The 25,768-nt window shown below is 43.4% G+C and overlaps 1 protein-coding gene across 2 annotated transcripts in view; it reads left to right on the top strand.

Annotated features, from left to right (window-relative positions):
* The window catches only part of znrf3 (zinc and ring finger 3), a 71,158-nt gene that overhangs the window by 25,918 nt on the left and 19,472 nt on the right, over positions 1-25,768 (top strand). For both annotated transcript variants that reach the window (XM_034091044.2, XM_034091043.2), the window contains exon 2: positions 14,097-14,219. In XM_034091044.2, coding sequence (XP_033946935.1) covers positions 14,097-14,219 — 123 coding nt within the window. The remainder of the gene's footprint in view (positions 1-14,096; positions 14,220-25,768) is intronic.

Genomic DNA, 25,768 nt, shown 5'->3' with positions numbered 1-25,768 from the left:
GTGTGTGTGGACAATATGAACCTGACCTTTGCAGAAGGGCCCGTCTGGCTCTCCTTTGAGGAGAGGCGGGATAACAACACTCATCTCCTGCAGTAACTGTGTGAGAGTCCACAGTCACTCTGATGTCATGGTACCGCTCTCCACTTTGATATCCAATGGACACTGTGTATATTTGGAAAGTGACTTTGGTCATCTGAAGTGTGTGCCATTCCTTTAATCTAATATCTAAAAGCATCGGGGTTTGGGTGGTACAGCTTTTGATTATGGGTCAGCTGCTCGCCCTGGACACGTTTGATCTCCCCGCCTCCACCAACGTTCACACATACTGTGAAGCTGAATACTAAAATGTCCCATGGAGAATGGCCGGATAGAAATATGCTTTTGTTCCAGGTGAAAGGCGGTATTATCATTTGTTGACTTTCAGATGCAATATATCTGGATGGAATGATCATCTTTAAACAAATATCCTGAGCTGTATCTTCATATTGATTGTGGTTCAGATTTCAATTAGAGCTTGAATCCTATTTGAATGTGTAGTGTTGCGGACGGTAATCTAATGATCCTATAAACATTGTAGACTAAAAGGTTAATTGATTAACTAAGAGAATGATCTGCTGATTCATTGATAATGAGGATAACTGTTGGTGCAGCCCTAATCATTCTTATTAAACAAAACTGTTTTCTATCAGCTTGCATCAGTAAGGAAGTTGAAAAACCTGCTACAGTTTAAGCCTTCGTGGTTGAGACAGGTTAAAGGGAGAGGCTCTGGAGTATGTCCTCCTCCTCTTCTTCCTATTGCTGCAAACTTTGGATTTGGAAAAGTTTGCCGCCATGTTGTCCACTCCAAAGGGCAGAGGGTGGGAGCGAGATGAGGGAGGGGAGGAAGGGCAATATGGGCCCATGCTCTAATCCCATTCCAGCGGGCCGAGAAGCAGCAGCTTGCGCGGCATTCCACAACTCCGGGGGCTTTTGGGCGGTGAGGGAGGGTGTGCAGCATTCCTCTATGGCCAGAGCCATCAAAGACGCCGCGCAACATCAAAGGCCACTCAGAGCCTAGGTGTTGATGACTGCAATCCTCCCCTCGGTCCACTTTTAGCAACCTCAACCCCTCAGCCCTCGAACACACGCACACACAGAGCGGGCTGACTGCGCCAGGTATGTGCGCCCTCCAGCCTCCCTCCCTCCGCGCCAAGCTCAACAGCCGCTCTGCAGCAGCATTAATCATAGCTCATTAAGTAGTGACTTTTGTTTTATGGTGAGGGGCAGGACGGGCCGCAGCAAGGGGATGCTGCTGATATTCAGGGGGTTGCTTGCGGTGGACATAATCTAGCTGCACAAACACTGAATGAGGTGTCAAACGACGGCAGGAAGTTATTGTTGGATGAATTGTGTTAAGTTGGAAAAGAGTCATTTAATCGATTAGTCCACGGAGAGAAAAGAACAATTGTTCTTTTCTTTTTTGTGATACCTCGTGATTGCTTTTTATAGACAATGAAGTTGTCTCTTTCTAAATGTAATCATGTGTTTGGCTTTGGGAGAAATGTGTATTTGCTACTCTTGTGTGCAGTATTACTATTGTTCATTAATCACCCTGTTCTCTTAGATTGGTACATTGTTAGTCATGCTAATGAATTCACTTTGGCACCTTGATGCTAGGGCTGCTCAATTGATAGTATTTTAATCGCAATTACGATTATGGCTTGCAACGATTACGAACACAACGTAATCGAAATAAAACGATTATTATTTTTTTATTATTATTACTTTTCAAATCTTTTTTTTTTTCTTCAGTTGAATTATACTTAAAGTTCAGGGTAATCAACTGTTAAAAACATACTGTTAAAAAAAAATTCTCCAATAAATGGATGTTTTCAAAGTAAATGGATAATCGTTTTTAATAATTGTGATATCAATTATTGACCCAAATAATCGAGATTATGATTTTTGCCATAATCGAGCAGCCCTACTTGATGCTGACAATTAATTTATGCGTTTGTTCACCTAGTGCCTTTTGCACTCCGAGACAATATGTTTGCTTGCTGTTGTGACTTCATCTTTTCACATATGCTCTGATCTCTTCATGGGCAGTTGTTTCCACTCCCCTTCTTCTCTTTCCAAAATGGTGGCATCCAGCCCAATGTTGACCCCTGAACTTTGTCGGCCTGTCCTTTGTTCGTGTCACTCTGCGTTTTTAAAGACTGCGTTTTTAAAGACTGAAGAGCTGAAAGTGACACCAGGGAGACTTTTGAGTACACACACACACACACATACACACACCCACCATTGACGGTTTCGGGATGCACTCTTGGAGAGTTAATATAGTCACAAGCTCGGCATCCTGCTCAGTGTTAAAGCTGTCAACCCCAGAGCCTTGTGCTACATATCAGGACATTTACATGATATAAGGTGTCCTCTGCCTGCGTCCCATGCTCACACTGAAACCAACACCTGTTTGCTTTTCCTGTTGCTATGAGGATGGAGGTGATTTTCGGGGAAGGCTAAGGAGGGAATAGAGAGCATTACAAAGCTTTCTTAAGACAACTATTTCACTAACTCGTACCCGTGTCTCAACCACTTTTTAAGTTAAATTGCTAGAAGTGTAGAAGGGCTTTTTGTTCTCATCACACAATGTATATCAGCATTGCCACCTTTCTCTGATTTACTCCCCAATATTGTTTTTTTTTTCATTACCTGCCACCTTTATGTTGGCCAAACTAAAAAGATAGACTAGGCTAGCTTGGCTAATTGTTCCTTCAGTCCCAGTGGTGAAGACAAAGGGGAGGAAGTCTTCATTATTCGAGAGGAGAAGCAGAGGGATCCCTTTACGGCTATAATGTTACAGGAGGTGGAGTGTCGGCCCCACCTGTAGGGCCCTCCCAGCTGCTCCACTGTAACTGGATCCCGCTCCCTCTCTCCTCAAGGCTACCAGCCCGCTTTGAAGTTATTTCTAGTGCTGGGAAAGAGGGGTAGAGAGCGACTGAGAGGGGCAAAGACTGGTAGAGCAGTAGGGGAGGTGTGTGTGTATGTAGTGTGTCAGTGCATGCATTTTGTGAGTCTATTTGTGCATGCTATACAGAGAAGGCTGCAATTCAAAGCTCCAGCTTCTTTCTTGTTCTTCGAGGTTCAAGCTGACATTGAACCTCTGTGCCAGGATAAGACAACTCCTGCAACATGCTTAGTTTTGTTGAAAGATTTCTTGACTATTTGTGATATATAGGGGTGTAACGGTACACGTACCCGGACCGAAATTATTCGGTACGGGCCCTTCGGTTCGGTACACGTGTGTACCGAAGTGTACCGAAGTGTACCGAACGAATATAACGTTAAACGTAAAAAATTGAGAACGTGAACAACTTCTTGGAAGTAATCTCAGGTGCTGCGTCGCAGCATTCAGAGTAATTTGCTCCCATTGTGTTCAACGCATAGAGCGAGCAAGTCAATTCATTGGACGAGCTGGTCAGAGGGATGCGTTCAAATGTAGTCAGTAATTTGAGGAACTGTCGAAATGGCGAACGCAGATAAAGTTAAATTCTCCAGCATCATTGAAGTCTCCGGTTTGGGAACATTTTGGTTTCGCAGTTACGTACAAGGATGACGGACAAAGACAGGTGGACCGAACCAAAGCTGTTTGTCGGCATTGTTCAACTAAAATGGGTTACGCGGCTGGCAATACATCAAACTTGCACACTCATTTGAAAAGGCATCACCCGAACGTGAATATCACCGGTACCAAAAAACTGAAGTGCAAACCCAACTCCCGCTAGCATTCAAGCCTCCACCACTCGCAACAAGTTCAGACCGAGCCAAAGCTATTACAAACGCCAAATATCCTTATGTTGCCATGTTAGCAAAGCGCTACCTGGCTGTATCTGCTACCTCTGTCCCTAGCGAGAGGGTGTTCTCCACAGCAGGAGACATTGCTAGTAGGGATGCCAGCGATTATTCGATTATTCGAATATTCGTTTCAGTCTCCATAATCGAATATTATTTTTAAAAATCGATTTTATTTATATATATTTTTTTTATTATTTGTATTTTTTTTTTTCTGGCTTAGTTTCAACCAAAATATATATAAATATATATATGTTAATAATAGTAATAGTATTAATAATTGTAAATGGCCATTGGTCACACCACCAGTTTGTTTTACTGTAAACTTGGAGGAAGCCTGCGTGCAGAGCAGACTGCTGCTGCAGCACGCTACACACCGACCCCGCCCCCACCCCCCCTCTCCCTCACACGTGCGACTAAAGATGAACAAAGCGGCAGGTAAAAAGAGTTCCTCCTCGTGGAACTACTTCAAACTTACAAGTCCAAAGGAAGTTAAATGTAAGCTCTGCGAAAAGACGTTGGTCGATCACAGCTCAACCTCAACAATGCGTTCGCATTTGAGTGCGAAGCACGCCAAAGAGGTTACAGAGAAAGACGTGGCAGCCGGCCATTACCAACTTCACTTCAAGGCCACGTCGTTGTGATGACATGCTTGTTTGTTGTTTGTACTGATAAACATGTTCCAGTAAAGAAAACAACGGAATTCCTTTTGTCTGAGTTTTTTTTTTTTTTCTCCCGCTGGGGGGGTGGGTCGAATAATCGATTATTATTCGCCAGGGCTGCCAAATAATCGATTTTGATCATGGTCAGTTTCTGGCAACCCTAATTGCTAGTGCCAGCAGATCTGCCCTTTCGGCAAGCAATGTGGACAAGTTCATCTTTCTTTAAAAAAACATGAAAATACAATGACAAGCAAGTCCTAATGTCAAACTGGCTGCTTAGGGAGTACAGTTCAAATACAGATGATTTCAGTTCATCGAAATGCTGCACCTTAATGTTTCTTTTATTATATTTTGTATTTATTTGAGTGAATACATTATTCACAGTTTAAAGGTTGGGTAGGTAAGTTTCAGAAACTGGCTCGAGATACACTTTTTGTTATATTCCATGGAATGCTCTTAACATCCCGATAGCAATGAATATCTTAAGTGCTTTGACAAAAAATCCATAAAAAAATGTCATCTGTAGAAGCCGTAATACTGTAAAAGGTACAACCAATCCGTTTAGCCGGGCCGGCTAAACGGATTGGTTGTACCTTTTACAGTATTAGGCAGATGGCCTACCTGCCTGTCAGCCTTCCATCGGGGCACACACTTATCTCGTGCCCTCATTGGTCATGTGCACGTTCGTGTGTGTTGGAGGAGGGGCTCTATAAGGAAGTGGCAGATTTTCTCCGGTTGTGTATTTTCAAAATCTAGCGATCTCGAGCCGGTTTCTCAAACTTACCTACCCCACCTTTAATAATAATTTTTAAAAAATATGTTATGTTTTGTGTTTTTCTGCTGTACCTAAAAACCGAGGTACGTACCGAACCGAAATGTTTGTGAACCGTTACACCCCTAGTGATATATAGTAAATACATCAACATCACAATAAGCCTTGATAACAGACTACCAAATAACTTGAGTGACAGTTTGTCGGGGCTAACAATCGTAATATAAATTGGAGAGCATTGCAGATGAACAGCCACATTTCAAAAGAGTAAGAGTTCCCTGTAGAAATAACAAAATGATTAAACGTTGGTATCCTTTTCCCCATGATAAGTCACAAGCCTATACTGACAAAGTCACAAGTAATCAGGATATGATGTAGAGGTGTAGGATGGAGGTACAGGATGCCCAAGTTTAATGTTTGTGTAATAGTTTTGCTTTAGGTTGCCTTATAACTTGCTTGTATTCTTAAGAAACATGCAAAAGAAAAACCTTACAAGAGACTGATCGTGGCTGTTACTTATGTTCTACCAAAACGTTACAGGGCCAATTTGGAGGCAGTGCCCGATTGCTCTTGGCCCCGAAAACTGGTTCTCATTTGGATCCAAAAAACTGCTTGGCAAGAACCAGTTACGAGGGTTGTAAGACTGACCCGTCTGCATCCAAGGACACTCACTGTAAAACATCATGGTGAGGTCTGAGTGCCAATAAACACAAATAATCTCTTGGTCCTCAACCTCAAACAAAATGAGTTGCTAGAGAAAGAGCAACCCGCCGTCTCAGGCTGCTTCTTTAAGAGTTTATTCAAGTCATATTTTGGGAGAATACTCAAACTGATTTCCCCATCCTCCTCCTTTTAACATGATGTCTGAGCCCTTCACGGCTCAGACTGTTTGTCTGTGGGCTGGTGGAGAAGGTGTGATAATGAAAAAGAGTTGATGTGGAGGGATGAAAGCTAGAAAAGGCATTCCTCATGAACAGATGGCGACAAGTCTTTGGAAAAATGTGACCTTCGACTAAGGACAGTCAATCAATTCTGACTTTCCACAAAATATGTACTTGCAAGGTATTATCCAAATCTCTTGTTTTTGTATCAGTGTATACCTGTTAATTTTCTTTGTGGAACAATGCTTGCAAAGTATCAGGTTTGTAGACGAAATATGGCTGTCTGAGTGAAAGTACCTTCTTGAACATAGCCAGCCACCACTAACAAATGTAGTTCTGAAATGACTTAAAAGACTCATAGACAGCAGAAAATGAATCAACAATTATTTAATAGATCAACTGTTTCAAGGACTTCTTAAAACTAACACAGCTCACCAAGCTTTGCTGGTTCTACCTTCATAAAAGTGAGTCTTTCTTTCACTTTCAATTGAAAACCTAAGATAATTATTTGTTGGAGCAGATTCAGGTACAATAATTACCTATCTAATGACTTAACTTCAGGATTACTCCCTGATATGTAATTTCAACCAGTGAAAGACACTGCAAATTGTTCCTTTCCTATTTAAGATTATACTAGGTTATTACTTTGACTGTACTTTTGTCAGTTACAGTAATGTTATCAGCATTTATTTCCATGAATGGTAACAGAAGAGGTTCAAGCACTTACAATAAGCTGTTAACTGTATTAATTTCTGTAGTCACCGCTAGTTAAAGGTGGGGTAGGTAAGTTTGAGAAACCGGCTCGAGATACACTTTTTGTTATATTCCATGGAATGCTTTTAACATCCCGATAGCAATGAATATCTTAAGTGCTTTGACAAAAAATCCATAACAAAATTTGGCATGCCCTCATTGGTCATGTTCGTGTGTGTTGGAGGAAGGGCTCTGTAAGGAAGTGGCAGATTTTCTCCGGTTGTGTATTTTCAAATTCTAGCGATCTCGAGCCAGTTTCTCAAACTTACCTACCCCACCTTTAAGTGCTTTGACAAAACATCCATAACAAAACGTCATCTGTGGAAGCCGTAGTACTGTAAAAAGCACGACCAATAATTTTAGCTGGCCCGGCTAAAATAACTGGATGGCCTACCTGCCTGTCAGCCTTCATCTGTGCACAAACTTATCTCGTGCCCTTATTGGTCATGTGCGCGTTCGTGTGTGTTGGAGGAGGGGCTCTGTAAGGAAGTGGCAGATTTTTTCCGGTTGTGTATTTTCAAATTCTAGCGCACTCGAGCTGGTTTCTCCAAAATTACCCACCCCACCTTTAATATACCAACATACTGATTCTTTGACATTTATTTTAATGGACGCCTTATATAAGGAGTATTATTTAATATGTTTTCACATTTACACTGAGAAATTGTGAGAATGAATGCAGATGTGCTATTATATTAGCTGAATCAATATAACATAAACTTGGCAAGTCAGTTGTGTGGCCTACCAAAAAAAGTGTGACTCTCCGAATCATTGTCCCAGCTTCAGGGGGTGTTCGCAAGAATTTTCCCAGTCGGGGACTATTTTTTCTGATTATATCAACAGCACATGAATGTAGCACAAATGCCCTTTTCCGCAATGGTGATGTGTGTGGTATGACTTGAGGCTCTGAAAAACACCACAAGTCACATGGGAGACTTGGTCTGTGGCCTATGATCAGACATACCCACACAGCCATCCCCTTCCCCAAAGCCCTCAACACAACCACCCGCCACCTCCATTGGCAAGACTTGTGTGCTTTTTCCAAGAAATTGACTATACTTCCCCTCCATAGACAGAGAGTCCAGTGCTCGGGAGGGGAGAGTGGCGGTGGAGGGGGCGGCGGGGAGGGGCGATGGAGGAGGTCGGAGGGGTCGGCTGAATTAAAGGGACCAGGGAGGTGGGCGGGATGCTTCTTTACTGGGGTGAATGAGTTCACGGTGAGTGGACGGTCAGTAGTGAGAAGCCACTGAATTACCCCTCGGTCACCCAGGATGTGTTTCAGGCTACATGCTAACCTCCACACGCCTGTGCTCAAACAGTGAGATGCGTAAACACATGCACAGCACAGGGGAAGCAGGTGGGTGAGAGGACTGGACGTGTGCCCAGGTTTTTCTTCTGCTAGATTTTGTGTGCTTGTGAAATGGGTGCCAGCTCTTCTTCCAAAATGCATAAAAGAAACCTATGAACAACAGATCTGTCCGGTTAATCATGTAGCCAGCTTCACAAAGAACATCTTGTAAAAATTGTCTCTGGCTGGCAGACACTGCAGACAACAAGGCAGCTTTGATTGTTACCACAGAAACTCATCCTCCGTGTGACCTAAATGCCATTGGTAGATGCGTTGGATCCTCAGTTCTGGATTTCTAAAAAGAGTGGAGATTTCAAGGACATGCATGCAAGGATCTATATCCGCACCCTGTATAGATTGGTTTTGCTCACTCGCTTCTCCAATCCGCCTTCTTGCCTTTTGATGTTTTCAGCTCCTGGCGTGTAGTAGCAAAGATGCCTTGTTGTAAAGCACAGCACATAGCTCCATGTTTCAGCAAGATTTCCTACCCTGAGAGCATCATTTTTTTTCAAAGGCTTTCCTGCCCATCGGTGTTAAAAACAAGAGAGGAGGGAAATCTATTATCATAAATTCTGCTTTGTCACAAAAAAACTTCTTCTCTTTTTAGCCTTGAGGATTTTCAATGTGCTAATACAGATGTTTGGAGAAGTTGTAAAGATTTCAAAGGTGTTCTGAAGAATTTAAAATAAAGTATGAATAAACAAACTTGCTGAGAATTGGTTTTTATGTCAACCAGTAATACTTTTCATGTTGACTTAATAGTGCAAGTGAAAAGTGAATTTTTATATAAAATGACATACACAGCTGTGCAGAATAAAAAAGACATGCCTTTTCATGCAAGTGTAATATGGCATGGTGAGGGCAGGGGAGGGTGACTGTTTTGGAGGTTTTGGGATGGGGAGGGGGGGTAGTGGGAGTCTGTAACCAGGGCCACCAATAATTTAGAGTGTGTGAGAGAGGAAAAAGGGGAGTGGGGGGGGCAGGCAGAAGAAGTGGTTGTTGTATGATCAAAGGCTCAGCGAATTGTGTCACAGACAGACGGAGAAGAATGGCGTTGGATGGTGTGACTTGCATTTTGATTTCCTTTGAGAGCTTGCTGGGGGCAGCGGGGGGGGTTGGGGGTGGTGGAAGGTTTTTAGAAGTAAGGCCCCGTTTTGATCCCATTACCAACTGTTATCAGGTCACTTGTTCGTAGAGGAGACAACCATAAAAAAAAGGACTGGGAGTGACAGTGTTGAAAGAAGGTTTTGTGATTCATGGATTTTCTTTCAGTTAAACCAAAGTGTCTTTTCACAGTTGTATCTACTATGTCGAGTTTTTTTCAAAGTTACCATGTGCAGTGGCCTGTACTTGTATGAAGGTGCATAAGAAACAACATATTAAAGCCATGTAAAGCTGACGTATGACAAGAGGAGGTAAACGTATTATAAACTAAACTCTGAAATTGCACTGAAACAGAGGATGCCCCTTGATGGATTTCATATTATAACAACTTAGAAGATTGTTTGACAAAGCATCCCATGTGAGCAAAAACCAACTCTACAGGTGGTGTTGCAGAAAGATGGTGGGGGCGTGCAGGAGGAGTGGTCAACGTACGTGACAGGTGGAGTTCAATCCCTGCCAGGATTTCATTGAGAGCGTGGACTCTGTAACGGGATATTCATGTGAAAGGCTGCCTCCCCCACGGGCACGGCTGGAAGGGCAGAACAAGAGCCGCCCCCTTGTGGCACTTTAGGGGCGCCGGATGCCCTTCGCCCAGAACCCTGGGTACGGAGAAGTGGAGCTAAGTGGAGCAACGGGGTGTTTCCAGTGGGTTGAGCTTGTGTGATGTGGGGCCTTGTAGGGAAAGCTAGCAGTTGGAACACAAGAGGGGACAGTCTGTCATTTTCCTCTGTGTATGCGTATGTGTGTGAAGGCACGTTTGCGTATGTGCTCGTTACTCTTTTGTGTGCACGGCCAGTGGCTGTGTGACCCATTTCACCAGATCACCGTCTCTTATCCAAACCAAGGTCCTTTTCCTTTTGCTCTCCATCACCACATCCATCAGCGCCTACATCAACATCTGACAAAAAAGAAAGATCCCTGCGGTAGATATAATGGCGCAATGGCCAGCCTCTAAAATAACAACACGGTCCACAACAACAACACTGCCCCATTTGGAGTGCAAGAGCCCCCGCACAATGGCCCAGTGTTCAGGACCTAGGGGTGCAGGCGGGACTCACTGCGGCCATCCTGGCTGTTGGGCAATCATGACATAGAGGTCATAATGACACGTCAAATGGCACTCCACTTCATCCACCTGCTGTAGATTGAAGTAGACACAGATCCGTTATGTTCCCCTCCTACTCTGACTCCATCTGCTTCCTGTACAACAGCTTGCTCATCGCATATCTATAAAATTCAAATATGTAACCTCGGTTGACTTGGATGTGCAGCATGCATTGGAGAATTGTTAGTGTGTGTGGGAGGCGCAGGTCTGGATACGCATGACTGGAAACCACACTAGGTTATGCTCTTTTATCTTTGTCTTCCTCTTCAATTTTGCCACTCACCAAAGGCAGAGCCGGAGCGTGTGCTCTGAAATTATCATACCATATGTGTTTGTAATGTATACCTGTACTGCCACGCTGCTCCTGCCAGCCCTAGGCTAGTATCTATCTTCCAGACCTCCATCCAGAGAACTCTTCCCTTACCTAAGTTGGCAAGAGAAAAAGAAACAAAATGCACACTAATCTCATGAAATCTAGCCAATGGGTTGTGAGTGAAAAATGGAGCCTAATCTTTTATGTTTATCACCCAAGGATGGGTTAGGGTTAGCATAGGGTTACGATGGGTCAAGCATGTAGGATGATTGTTTTGTAAAGGTACATTTAGAAATAAAAGATAGTCCACTTTTTCGGCACACGTTATCCACATTCCTTCCCCATAGTCCACCTGATTTGCATTTGACCCCCTTACTCTTAGTTTAGTCCTACCAAAAACCCCTTCAGGTCAGGGGCTTGACCCCTCTGCCTTGTGGCACTGAAGTGACGAGTCGCCTTCTGAATATCTCTTCAATTGACCTGCTGCAGGACTAACCTGCTCCCAACGTGATGAAGTGGGGTTCAAAGGTCAGGGGTCAGCAGAGGGAGAAGGGTATCTTGGGTCATCAGCAGTGGCCCGGGGGGGGGGGGGGGACTGGAGTGTCCAAGGGCTCGGCGCCACAGTGCTGGCTGATTGGGGTGTGGTGGTCATTGTTAATAGGATAAGTGGCCTACAGGTCAGTTAAACCCAGTTCTAATGGTAATACAGGAGCTTGTCTTAGCACTGTTTCCAGGGTGGGGAATGGATGCAGGGTTTGGGGAGTTTACTACAGATTTGATCTAATCTTGTTTGATCAGATTGTACATTTCTCCTAGTCAATGTTTGACAGGTGCCGTTCATGACTTTGTTGCTATCATTTCGTGTTTGGTTTTCTGTTTGTATGTTTCACGTTTTTTTTATTGCATTTCCCAGTTGAAGTGATGGCCTTCTAGGATTGTGTGCGTTGAGGATTAGATAGTCCGGTGCCTTGCTCAAGGGCACCACGGCAGGGCAGGAGGTGAACTGGGACCTCTCCAAGTAGCAGTCCACACCAGGCTTGGATTTTCGTCATTTTAGGGGCAAGGCCATTTGGCCTTTGGTGTCACACATTTCTTCAGGGCGGAAAGGCCACATGCCAGGGCACAAAGGCCATTGAGGGAAACATTAGGATTTGGAGCTTAAAAATAAATAACTTCACTTTCTAATGACAAAAAACAAATAACTTTTTTAATATCAATAAACGTATCATCCTATAGGCCTATGCCTCTTTAGTATTACCGTATATAAAATGAAATACTTTGAATAATTAGTGTTTGGTATGTTTTCCATCTACTACTACTCCCATTCACAAATCCGAAATGAAATCTAAAAATCTAAAATTCTATTAATATGTAACAAATATATTCCATTTCAGAGCAGAAGAAACAGCCTTCAAGGGTCAAACTCTGCACATACATCATTCAGCAGTGCACAGTGAAGCTCCAACATCCAACTGTATGAACAAGCAATACCTTGAAATGCAAAAGTGTGTGTGTGTGCGTGTGTGTGTGTGTGCGCGTGTGTCTCTTTAATATCTGTTCAGAAACTGGACAAAAGTTAAAGATGTACAAACCACAGACTGTCTGTGTCATGACGAATACAGTCGCTGCCAACCTCACGTTGTTGTGAGGTTGGACGGAGCAGCTACAATGTTAGTTTAGCCTGATCGATCCAATCTCCATTCACAAAACACGCATTTTAAAATGTTTTTCGCATGCCGTCTTGTCTGCACACTTGTCAAAGCATTAAAGCATGGTTTTCACTAACCATTATCAGTAGTTACTTCGGCATCATTTTGAAACGTGTATTACAATCAAATCACGATAAAATAGGTTAATTTGGTCGTAGTTGGTTTCCACCACAGTATTTACATGGATATAAGCCCCGCCCCCTCTCCAGCGCGTCCTGTTTGAATGACAGGAGTAAACACAGCTGACAGCCGCGGTGAAACTCCAGCGGTTAGAGCAATGCTAGTATTCGCATCGCGTCCGTTGTGAACGCAGCATAATGCAGTTCAGAAACCACTGTTCTGACGCTTTTAAAGCAACTTTTAACAGTTTGAGGGGCCCAAAGGCCATGGTGGCCGTAGGACGTACAATTATTTGTGGGGCATAACGGCCAGACCGAGGGGCCATGGCCGCCGTGAAAATCCCACCCTGGTCCACACTCCATATTTAGGTCTGGTCGGGGACTTGAACAGGCCCCTACTGACTGAGCCACTGCCGGACATTACAAGAATGTATCTAGTAATTGTGCATGTGTGCTAAAACACAATTGAAATGGCAGCACCATTAATCATTTGAGAATAGACTTAACGTACCTTGCCTTAAGTGTGAAATTGGGCGCCGTCAGCAGATCCATGAAAGCACATAAATCCCGGTTTTGCTTATCTGCTGCTATTCTTTGAAAGGTTTTGGTGGAACGCTGTACTGTATGTTTAGATCAGTTTTTGGGTGATTTGTACTGAGGAACAAGTATCACATCACCGACGGGTGAAAAATAGTGTTTTGGTAACACGGGGTGTTCAGGTAACACTTAAAGACTTTGTTATGGAACGCAAAGCAGAGTAGGGGGCTAGTACATCCGATTGTGGATGTCATGCGAGCATAACATGGTGAAAACAATCAGTCTAAATTAACAATCGGGACGGAAATGTTCGGATTTCCAAAGGGAGGTTCTGTGAATAAATTAAAAATCAAGAACCGAAAGAATTGAACTATTCATATCTTAGACTGCACTGTAACTTTTATCTTTTAATGTTTATTTTATTAGCTTTTCTTTTTAATGACTGATTTTAAATGCCATTTTCTTAATGTCTTTCATTTTTTGTTAAGCACCTTGAATTGCCTGGTGCTGAAAGGTGCTATATAAATAAACTTGCCTTGCCTTGCAAGATGTTGCCGCACACAGCAAATACTTCAGATGTCTAATGCTCTTAAGCTCTTAGTTTTCATTATAGAAAATAGGTGACAAGTGGATTATAAATGGTTGCACTGCCTCAAACGAGGGGGAACAAATCTATAATCTGCTGATGCCAGGACCCTCTGACTTGATGCATCGTGTGAGGCAGCTTTTCATGTTCTCTTTAAACCCTGCACATGCTACTTTTTTGTTTCTCTGCATTAAGTATCCCGAGACACAAAATGCTCTGTTTCAATGTGATGTCTTTTTAAAACCTTTAGCCAGTCATTGCATCCACTGTACTGTTTTGATATGAATACTTATCTTCAACTTCTTTCTTCTTTCAGATGCATCCTTTGGGACTATGTAATAATAATGATGAGGAGGACCTATATGAGTATGGCTGGGTCGGAGTGGTGAAGCTGGAGCAACCAGAGCTGGACCCCAGTTGTCTCACCGTACTGGGAAAGGTAAAGAACTGGTTTTATTTGCCATCTATTTTCATGAAGGAATTTTCCACTAAAAGTACAGTGGAAAAATATTCTCACAACAGGACAGGCACCGCACTCTAAAGCACACATTGCATACACATGGACAAGTATACAATGTACATGCAGCATGATGAATATGGTGCCACTGGAGGTGTTGGGTCATGCAATGCAATGAAAACACATATTTGTTTTGTTATAAACATACTGCAGTTAGTCATTTTGACACTTTAATGTGATGAATTGCTTAAGTATAGACCGTATTGATGGTATTAATGCTGTGATTTAAAATGTAGAATACCGCTGTATTCATAGAAAATGTAAAGGTGTCTCATAATTGGAGTATACATTCAATGTATAGCCAATTTGCACATGAGTACTACTTAATAATTGGTTTACTATTCGCCTGTATATAGACATTTGTATTCATTGGGATAAACCCCTTGAGATGCACCATCTCGTTTTCAACAGCAACAACGTACAGACATACATAAACAAAAAGACAAAATGCAAAACATGACACACAAGACAAACCACATACAGTCTGTTAAGTACAATTCAAGCAATGCATACAATCGTTACAATTTGAGACAGTCGAGCAAATCAGTTTCATCAATATCAGTTTCATTAATAACAAGTACAGACCAGTTGAAAGTGAGATGACAATGCATGTTTAAACATACCCAATGATGCAAGAGATCTAAGAGCAGCAGGTAAAGTATTCCCGTCAGTTGGGGCTTTGAACATTTAGTTTTTTATTTTGTGTCTATCTTTCTATTGCTGGGAAATGAGGGTGGAAGTGAATCCCTCCCTTGTCTCTCGCTGCCCCCCTATCCCGATTCCTCCCTCCCTTTTCCAGTTCTCCCAGACCCCTCTGGAGTCTCCGAGTGGTATTTTATCATGCTTTAATTAAGTGTTCCTCTTAATGGAATGTACCAACATTCCCAAGAGCATGAGGGGGGGTTGGCTATAGTCTCATTTATCTTGTCCATGCCCAGTGACAGAAAGAGAGCAGCCATTCGTAATTTAAGGAGCCCTCGTGCCGTATAGACATGCTAATGGTGTACTTTCCTTGGGGATGGTTGCTGCTACCTAGCTGATGCATACTTATGCAGAGTCCTGAAAACGTACCTAATGCTCAGCACTCAAACTCCTCTTCAACTGTAGCTAAGCATTTCTCATTGTCATGGGTGGCTTAACTCACAAGTATGTTCTTCAATGAGGGGATGCATCAATGTTTAAGGAGCAGTTTACAGTTCCAGAGAGAAACCAAGGGAACTATAACTGGTTAAACGTAGACTTTACTGCTTACCTCTACTCTAATTGTCATGGGAACAATATGCCTGGAGGTTAGGACCAACATGGGTTCAATCCGATTTTTATTGGTAACATTTTTAAAGAAGAACTCCACCGCAAACTTTGTTTATAGGTCTTTTGGGAGTTCTAATGGATATTTAGAAAACAAACAATATTAAGCTTTTGTTGCTCTAGAGGCAGATATGATTTATGCAAAGTCGCATTAAGTACTTTTGGAATTGTGGGTATTCAAGGCACCAGGAAGAAGAACGCCAGTCGCATAGCTTGCAGATGAGTTGGATCTTTTGATATGTGATCGGTTCAGATTAATGAGGCTCGGGAATCGAGAATGTTCCCAAGATGCCCAATCCTTTGAACTCGGATGCCTCTCTGGTTATCAAGTTCTCTTATTGATGCCGGTGTTTTTCTGACATGCATCCTAATGGGAACTCTGCATCAACTCTGATTGAAACTTGCAACAGAAAATGGTCATGGCAGAGAGGAGGACCGTTTTAAAGCATAGTGACAACCGCGCAACTTGTAATATCTGTTACATTATTATCATTTATGTTCATGTATAAATGATATTAGGCAGACATTCTAAACTGGCTTACTTTCTTTCCACACAGAATATTGATCATGAATCGATAAGGTAAAGAATTGGACAGATGGTATTGGTATCGATAAAATCTCAATTCCTATCACTACTTGGCATGTGCCTTAGCCAACAGACCCACGAGGACACCAGATACCAGAAACCCACACCATCCGCTAGTTGGAAACAGTCAAAGCGCAGCGCTAATGAGCTGGCCATTTTTATACTTTCTAGGGTTGATGTTTTGCTAAAGGACTCTGTAGTGAGGATATCAGGAACCTTGACCCTTTGGCCTTCAGCCAACCTCCCTAACCTCTATACCACTCTGTTTCCTCCGTTTATTCAGCCAGAACTTTAATTAGAGGAGGGGAAACCCATTGTTACATCTTGACAGACCCTCGCCCTGGGGCCCGAACACAGCTGGGTGCTTTGCGTTGGCACCATTGCTTTTGCCAGACCAGACAGTGCAGTGTTTACCCCCTGCCAGTCTGCATACTCTGCCCAGCCAGCCAAGCCACCATGCCCAGCCCATGTCCGGATACTATGCCCACTCTTACACACTCACCCGCCTGGTCTGGCCTCATGCTCGGAAGCCCACGCCCCCCTTCCGCCCTACCCAACTGGCCCCAGACTGAACCCAAGATCCCACTCCACTTTGCTGCCACTTTGCCACCAACAGTGTCGGGGTCTTGTCTGGTCAATTTAGATTCCATTCAATTACAGGATCCTATTGAACGGACCAAATGGATTTGTAGAAGAGTAAAATGTTGTTTATGCCAATTCATGTCTAAATATAAATTGTCTGGGAACACAAGGCACCCAGCTGTGCCTGAGAGCTGGTCAACATGTAGCAACGGGCATTCCCTTCTCTATTATAAAGTGCTTACCGTTAACATAAATTGTCCAATTCTAAAATGCAAAGATGGCTTTTAGAGCAAAACATGATTGAAGAATTGTTGTTGGACAAAAAGAGACAAGCTCTCCATGTCAAAAGAAGTCGACTTTTCACATTAAGAAGATTCAGTGTAGAATTGATGTCAAAGTTCCTTCAGATTCTCCTCTAACTTTTTAACTATTATATTATGGCGCCATAAAGCTCAGCACCCAGCATTTAATGCAGGTATAAATGTATGCTTCTATAGTATTTTATTTCAAATCTTTATGGTTACATTTAAAGGAATTCCACACAGGACATTCCTTTTAACGTCATTTATGTCAATCCATTATGAATGTGATATATGCCTTACTAAATTAGTCAGCTTAGGGACGAAAGGAGTTCAAACTGCTCAAACTGCTTCTTAGAGATGCTCTGAAATCAGCAAATATTAGCAGTGGAGGAAAAGGAGGAAAAGAGGTCGGTAATGCCGGCCTCTGAAGTCCATGTGCAAACCTCACCAAAGTGCTGGTGTGTTACATATATGTACACAGTTTTTTCCTGCACTTCCTGTCTAGTTCCTGTGAGACCTGCAGGGCTGTAAAACCCTGACTTGTCTGTGCCACAGCAGAAGCCCTTCCCCCAACACCATGAGCATATTAGTTCCTACTGTAGCTAACTGTGTTTGAGACTTTGTCTGACTCATGGTGTCACATGAGGATGCCACTGCAAGGTGCCTTGATGTTAGACGTTTATTTCCCAAAGTTTCAGCTTATGAAGTCTCCCTTTTTTTCTTCCTTTTAGTCAATCACATATTTCTGGTGGTCACTTCCTCCCTGCTGCCTGACTTTCTCAGAACTGGCCTCCTTCCCTTCTTCTTTACACAGTCTTACACTCACTGCGATTTTTGGCAGCCACTCTGGAACATGAAATCATGCCACAGGCTTTCATGGGTAGGCCCAGGCCGGCCAGGGTCTTTGACAATGTGCCAGGGAGATATCTCTTCTTTCAAGTCATGCAGTGTCAGTCCAATGGCCTTGCGGGGCCTTAGCATGCCGGCTTTTTCCCTTTCATCCTTCTCTGGCTCTTATGACTAGACCTGGGCAACCGCAGGACGAAAGGCAGAGAAGTAGCGTGGTGGACAGAAAGAGGAGAGGGAGTTAAGAGGACAAAGGGAAGGAAGATAGTTGGGGGGGTGGGTTTGGCTTCTCAGGCAGATGACGAAAGCAAATGTGTCTGGTTTGGTAAGTGGGTGGCTGGGATTTGTGTCTTGCTTGGTACAACTTTTTTTGTTGTGTACGCACATAGCAGAAAAATGCAACCCATCCTCCCACACAGCCTCGCAGCTTGTGTAAAGCAAGCCTCTTGGCTGGCATAGCATGTAAACCTCCCTGGTATGTGCTTGTTGTGTGTGGCCTGGCGCTGCGCTTGACCAGCTCGTCTCTGAACCACGATCAGTTCCACCTGAAACACCAGCCAAAGACAACATCTCATCGCAGCGGAGCGCAACTGGCACTTCAAAATAACTTGAGCACCAAGAACGTTTTTCACCATCTTTATTGACATGTCCTCGCAGAAATAAAGCTTGCTACTTTCAAGTGTTAGCCAGAGGCCCAAAACCATAACAAGTGTATCGTCTTTCTTTGACTCGCATAAATACATAATCCTAAAACCGCAGTTGCCATGGAACAATGCGAGATGGCAGAGGAGTGTGTCCTTTTCTACCGTGGCCCTCAAGTTGGCACTATGGGACAGCAGACCAGAGCAAACAGCTGCTGCGTCTTAGTGCTAAGTGGCTTTTGGACTCTAACCGTGTCTGGCATCTCAGCCAGAGCTGCAGGGAGGGTGTAGTGTAGTATGTGTGTTTGTTTGTTTGTGTGTGTCTGATAGGTTGACAGGGATATAGAAAGTGTGCATGCGTCTGAAGAAGAGAGAGACCTACATTAAAAGAAAGAACTGGCAACAGACAGAGGAGTGTGATATTGCGGGCGACTGGCTCCAAGCCTGCGGCCAGGTTAGCTGTCCTACACACTCAGGTGTGTGCTCGAGGTCGTCCCGAGGCCACAGCAATGCCACTTAGGTGTTAAGCCGCAGGACTTGTTGTAAAGAAGCTTCAATGTTGGATTGAACTGGCTGCATTTTGGCATGGTTTTCATACCTCTTCTGATACAGCATGTTGGCATTCATGGGCATCTTGATTGTGTGATCAGTGGTTGTATTTGTTGTTGTGCATTAGCTCAACTGTTTTTCAGTCTGGATAAGAAGAACTATAACACAGATCAGCTTGTGTTGTGATGCTGACTGCAGAATGACTCACCGTATTGCTCACCGCTCTCTTCTCACTTTTTCATGCTTTTCTCCTTCACTCTCTGCAAAGACTTTAGTCGAGCAAAGAGCCATGATAACAGAAATAAAATTGCTGTAGTTTTTACACTCTGCAGTCTCCGATGTGTTTTGTTAAATTGCAGTCAAGCCACAAAGATGATTGATTCTTAACGGCTGCTTTTGTTCAATACAGAAATGTCTTGTTCTTTTCCCAGAGAGTTTTTAAAGACATATTTTCATTGTCGAGCACAAAGATACAGGATATTGATAAGACAATTATCCCCCTATGCCTGTGCTAAAAATGCAAGGCCTTTCAGTTGAGTGAAAAAAGTCAATTTTGGGTTGTTCAAATCACTGCGACTAACATATTCAGCATTGTAATGTGCATAATGATAGTCTAATACTGCAGTTAGCAGTTCTGGAGTCAGATATAAACGTTCTCCATTTCACTTTTACTCCATTTCATCCCTTACTAAAAGAATGTGATCCTTTGGTCTGCGTTTTGTGACATACACAGGTTTTACAAAAAACATTTTCCCCCTTTTTCTTTATTAAGGCCCGGACACACCAAGCCGATTTTGGCCGTCGATGGGCGTCAGGCCGACGATGAGCGTCAGGCCGACGATGAGCATCGACACGCCCTACTCAGATTGGTGTGTCCCGCACCGTCGTGTCTTTTCGGCCGAAAACCCACCGATTCAACATGTTGGCAGTCAGCAAAATAAATCACTCTGATTGGCTGTTCAGCTAGCGAATCAGTGCATGAGAAGCGAAACGGAAGTGAGGGACCCAAACAAACTATTAAGAAGGCAAATCTGAGATATCATTGAACTCCAGCTCTCGACACAGGTTCGGGAAAGCCCCATGAGCTTCTCGCTGTAGAGTGAAAATGGAACGCACACGCTATTCGTTGTTTGTTTATATCACGCAGTCTGTTCTTCTTCTCTCGATGTATCACGCAGTCTGTCTTCCGGTTGTTGCCTCTTTTGAGTGACAAATATACACTACCGCCACCTGCTGGTAAGGAGAGTTATTGCCACTCACGCATGCGAAGTTCGTACGTGCAACTTGGCCGTCGGCTGAAGTCTTTGCGGTGTGTTCCAGTGCGACACATGGCCAAAATGCAGAGACGCAAGGCGACGCAACAGTTGGGGGTCCGTCTGTGTCAGTTCTTTGGTGTCAGCTTGGTGTGTCCGGGCCTTTTAAGGGAGCATTCAAGTCAAAGTCAACTTTATTGTCAATCTTTCAGTTTGTGTGTACAGACAGAGCGATCGAAATACCGTTTCCCACAATCTCGAATAAAAAAGGTTTGATGAGATCTGCCCTCATATCACAGGTATTCACAAGTTCCTTGGTGCCACAAATCAAGAAAAAAATGAAATATAAGCAATACAAAACCCCACCTAAGCAAAGAGCAGTCTAGCTGTGTGTATAGGGTAAAAAGCAGAAGCTAACTCTTTAGCTTCCTTTCCACCTGCTCCAAACACCCTGAACAAATGCCTTCAAACACCACAGCCCAGAGGGAGGGAAAGAGAAAACCAAAAAGAAGCGGAGGAGCAGCAGGGAGAAAGAAAAGAAAATGTGGAGGGGGGGGGCTTATGAAGCATGGAGCACTCGGGGGGGCCTGCCTCTTGGGCTCTCCTTTCATGTTTGTGTACGCCTCAACTTGCTGATATTATCTTGGCGGGGTGTCGGGAGAGGTTTGACCAGGATCAGGCCTCTCTCTCTCCCTTTCTCCACCCCCTCTCTCAGTCTGTGTTGGAACCCTCACCCACCTTCCTATACTTCAATCCCAAACCTCAACTCCCCCCGCCAAAAAGTCCCTCTCCTAAATCACTGCTTCACCACGTTTCACGGCGCTTGAAGGGACCCAGGATCCCACTGCGCTCGTTTCCATGGTCACTGGGAAGCTCCTTGTGTCATGTGGCTCAAAGTGAGCCGTCCCTGGGCCGAATTACCCAGCTTTCAATGGGAGGCCAAATGACCATTATTAGACTTCACAGCTCAGGCCCCTATTTAAAGAGAGAAGAAAGGAGCCCTGGGGACTTAAAATGAGGGAGAGATGGAAGGAGAGACAGTGAGGGTGAGTGAAGTAAATACAGAAAAAGGGGAGAAGAAGAGAGGAGAGGAAAGTGAGAGATGTTTCTTTTATTTTTATTTTACCACACCCATGCGTTTAATTTCAACCACAATTGTTATTTGGAATTCATACACAAGCCAAAACTAAAGCTCTCCCGTCTGTCAAACTGCACTAGAGAAGTTGGGATCAAAACATGTGCCGTGGAAAAAGTAGATCTTAAAAAAAGATAGGACCAGACGTCCACCCACGTCAACCAAAGCCCCGTCTTTTCTCTCTTCATCTCTGTCTAAGCCTGTTGCTTTGTGGGGGAATATGCTTGTGTGCATGAGAATCCTGGTGTCCCGCAGCCCGCTGTGTGTGTCAGGGCCATGTTGTCTTTAAGGCTCGGGCCCACGGCCTGGCACGGAAGCTGGAAACTGAAGCCCCATGCTCCCCGCGCGGCTAATCTGATGCCTCGTCCCACTACAGATGATTCCTCCACTGGAGGGTTAGCGGGGGTGAAAATGTCATCCTGCGTTGTGGTTTGAACTTTCTTTATGTGCCGCCAGGGAGGAAGATTTGTGCCCAGCGCAAGGAGACTGGGAAGGTGTGTGTGTGTGTGTGTGTGTGTGTGTGTGTGTGTGTGTGTGTGTGTGTGTGTGTGTGTGTGTGTGTGTGTGTGTGTGTGTGTGTGTGTGTGTGTGTGTGTGTGTGTGTGTGTGTGTGTGTGTGTGTGTGTGTGTGTGTGTGTGTGTGTGTGTGTGTGTGTGTGTGTGTGTGTGTGTGTGTGTGTGTGTGTGTGTGTGTGTGTGTGGTGTGTGTGTGTGTGTGTGTGTGTGTGTGTGTGTGTGTGTGTGTGTGTGTGTGTGTGTGTGTGTGTGTGTGTGTGTGTGTGTGTGTGTGTGTGGTGCCCCTGGCAAAACATTATCATAGTTTATTCGAGACCAAACAACACAAATTGCATGTTTCTTTGACAGGTGGATGTCAGTAGGAGTGTTACTTCATAAGTCTTTGAATTACTTGCATTATAATGTTGTTTTTTGTTTTCTCACTCCTAAATTGCAAAGTAACTGGCTTTCAGATTAGGGGTAGTTGGTGGTCTGCTAGTTGGTGTATGATTTCTGGTGACAGAGATACTGTAATAGAGAGATGACTGGTTGAGATAAGAAAACAATGAGGTGTTATAAGGAGTAGATGAATGATTTAAATTTACAGCTACAGTTATTTCCTGCCCTGCTGTTATCTTTATTGGGACACAGCAAAGAGAAAAGGTACTTGCTGTGATCGTTGAAGAGATGAACTCAGCTGACAGTTCACCATTTTTGTTGAACCATACTTGTTGCCAGCTCAACCTACGAAGACCGTCATGCAGTGTTGATGAATATTTTAAAGAGGCCTGTAGTACAAAAGTAAAATCTAGTCATGAGAACTAAAAGCCAGGACAAATATGCCTGATCTTGAAAAGAAGAAAGATGGTATCTTTTTTCTTCTGCTTTTCTGTCAACCATCTCCTGACTCCTTTAGACTTGTGTTTTGAAAATGTGAGAAGCATTGTCATATGTGATTATAAGGGGGAGTGATGTCACTTGAGGTAGCATTAGGCTGTTGACTTCAAGTTGGAACATTAAAGAGTAAGAAAGTACGTTTACCAGACACATGCTACATTAGCACCTAATAGCATAAAACAGAGAGAGAGAGAGAGAGAGAGAGAGAGACTTCTCTTTCATACAAGCAGGGACATGGTCTCCTCAAGCAGCTTCAAGGCAGAGAGAGATTAGAGAAAAAAACAAATTAAGGGAAGGAGATAAGTGTCTGCTTAAAGAGATGCCTCAGATAAACTACATTTGGACTAGAGTGCATGTTCACACCTTAACATCCTGATTACATTGAACCACAAATACTGCTATGTAGCCGTTTAACGTTGTAGTAGTTAACATAAGACTCAGACATGACAGTTAAACCTTAGTCAGGGTTACACTTTGTGGTTGAAGTGTCTGAATGTATAGTAATGTTAATCAACATCCATGTAGCTATCTGTCAGTCATGGCAGCTGTCAATCATATCAGTGGTCAATAGCAGGTGAAGCTGTGTTGGAGTTTGAAAGCAGAAAATATCTGCTTATTTTAATCAAAGCTATATAGAAAGGTTTTCTAACGGCTTGCGTTTTGGGCAAGCTGTTCACATGCGCTACTTGAAGCATATTTTTACACTTTCAATTTATGCTCGTTACTATGGTAATTGTATGTCGGGCTCTGAGCGTTACGTGACGCGCCTTAATGCATCGTGTGAGGAAACAGATGGAGGGCTGAAGCTGCTGCAGTCAGTGACATTAAAGACACAGATGAAAAAGGAGAAACTCCATGTTTAATCTTATCAGTAAATACTGTATATTATAAAACGGACAAGTCAAATCAAGCAATCTGATTGGTTCTTAGCCGTGATATACTGAGCGTATTCTTTCACACACAGTGACGTCACGAGCTACCCACAATGCAACGTGCGCCATATATATATATATATATAAATACGCCATTTTCCTGGAGGTGCTAATATCCTGGAGGTGCTAATATAAACAGCTTGCTAACGTAGCCAGGCAGAGCGCACTAGGTTTTTTTTCTGAATTAACGACCGAAGAAATCGCTGCATGTCTTTGGATTACATCTCTGGACTTAAGGGGTGTGCTCTAGGTCGTTACCAGCGTAAACTAGAGCTGTGTGGGTTGTCCGATTGCCCTTACAGACTGCCTGCAGATGTATGGAAAAACGACTCTCGAAAGTGGCCTTCGGTCGATTTTGGCAGCATTTACGTCTATCTTCTGGAAACACCAGGTGAATACCCCACTTGTCACAATAATATTATCATGCCAATGCATATATGTGGTATTTTAGAGTTGACTATATTGATTAAGGCAATAGACTATGATATTCTGCTTGCACCTCGCGTGAAATGGCGGATACCGGAAGTACGGTGTCGCCCTCGGCCCAAAACCCGTATGTGTGTGTGAAAGAATACCACGGGTAGAATTGTAAGTTACTTTTCAGAACAAGTCAGTATCCCTCCGCGTCTGAGAAAAACAGTATACAGTTGGGCTGAAAAGCAATTCAAACTGGAACAAGAAAGCAGCGGAGAAGTAACGGGGCAGAAACCCTCCTTTTTACGCAGCGGTCCAGACATAGACATCAAACGGCAAAACATATTCAGTGTGCAGTTCCTTTGGCATAAGGGCAGGGATATCTAGATACTTTCCAAGGTCTGACATCATGAATTGAGCTACTTTTAAAGCAAGCAACGATGTTTTCAAATCTGTAATCAAAGAGGTCCGCAAAAACACTATCGACCAATCAGATTGCTTGATTTGACTAATATATTTACATTTCTTCCGTTATGAAACAAACTTACAAAGCATAAGATGGAAACATTTAAGATTAACTTCGACCTCCGGGGGGTCTTACTATGGAGGAGTGGATTGAGCAGTGCCTATCTCCAGAAAAAAAAAGCACCTAAACGACGACATGCAGAGCTACGTGAAGAGCAGGTAGACCAACTGGAAACGTACCACCATTCAAAAGCTTTCTGATGCGGGTCTTGAAACAAAGCAGAGAAATGATGACCGTTAGTGGCCACAGGTGCGAAAGCTCTCTCTAGAGCTACTGGAAGCCAAATCTCGGGGACCGGAGAAAGTGGAGCAATATTCTCACCACGCCAAGCAACAGCCTAGAACAACCTCAACAAGTAACCACGTAAGCCATTCTACTGATGCTGGACAGTTTTTCAGTGGCTGCACAATAAACGGCAACATACAAATGAATGTAAATAAATAGCCAAATAATGGATCAACGCTCTCTGTCTAATATGTTCGCTAGCTGTTAGTGTTGTTGCATAGCAATGTTTCGTGCAGAAGGCAATGGAGGGACTATTTTATTTTCATTATTTACTAATAAAACTATTTAAATTAGAGTGTGTATTTTTCTTTCATATTGCCACACTTGGTAACCGTTTTATAAAAGCAATAGCTCAATTCAGGCCGTGATATATGCTCATTATATCACAGCTAAGGGGCGTGGTTCGGCCCGACGCGAAGCGGAGGGTCCACAACCCCCTTAGCTGTGATATAATGAGCATGTCGGGAGCCTGTCGTGAGCTATTGCTTAATTTTACAAGAAGACAACCTTTGTTTAAAGCTCCCTCAAACTGCCTTACATCTTTTAAACCAATTTGATCTATTGTTTTCATTTAAGGCTATCTTAAACTATCTTTAAAGGTTGAAAAGCACTTGCTCTATTATGTGCCAGGAGACTTGCAGCAGGTATACATCTAGTGTTACGCTTATCTTTACTTTCTCCAAATGTATTCAATGTCTCTCTTTGCATGGCAGTTATCAT

This window comes from Pseudochaenichthys georgianus, chromosome 9 (assembly GCF_902827115.2).
Source record: "Pseudochaenichthys georgianus chromosome 9, fPseGeo1.2, whole genome shotgun sequence".
Lineage (NCBI taxonomy): Eukaryota > Metazoa > Chordata > Actinopteri > Perciformes > Channichthyidae > Pseudochaenichthys > Pseudochaenichthys georgianus.
The sequence above is the reverse complement of the archived record's forward strand: the minus strand, read 5'-3'. Positions and strand labels throughout refer to the sequence as shown.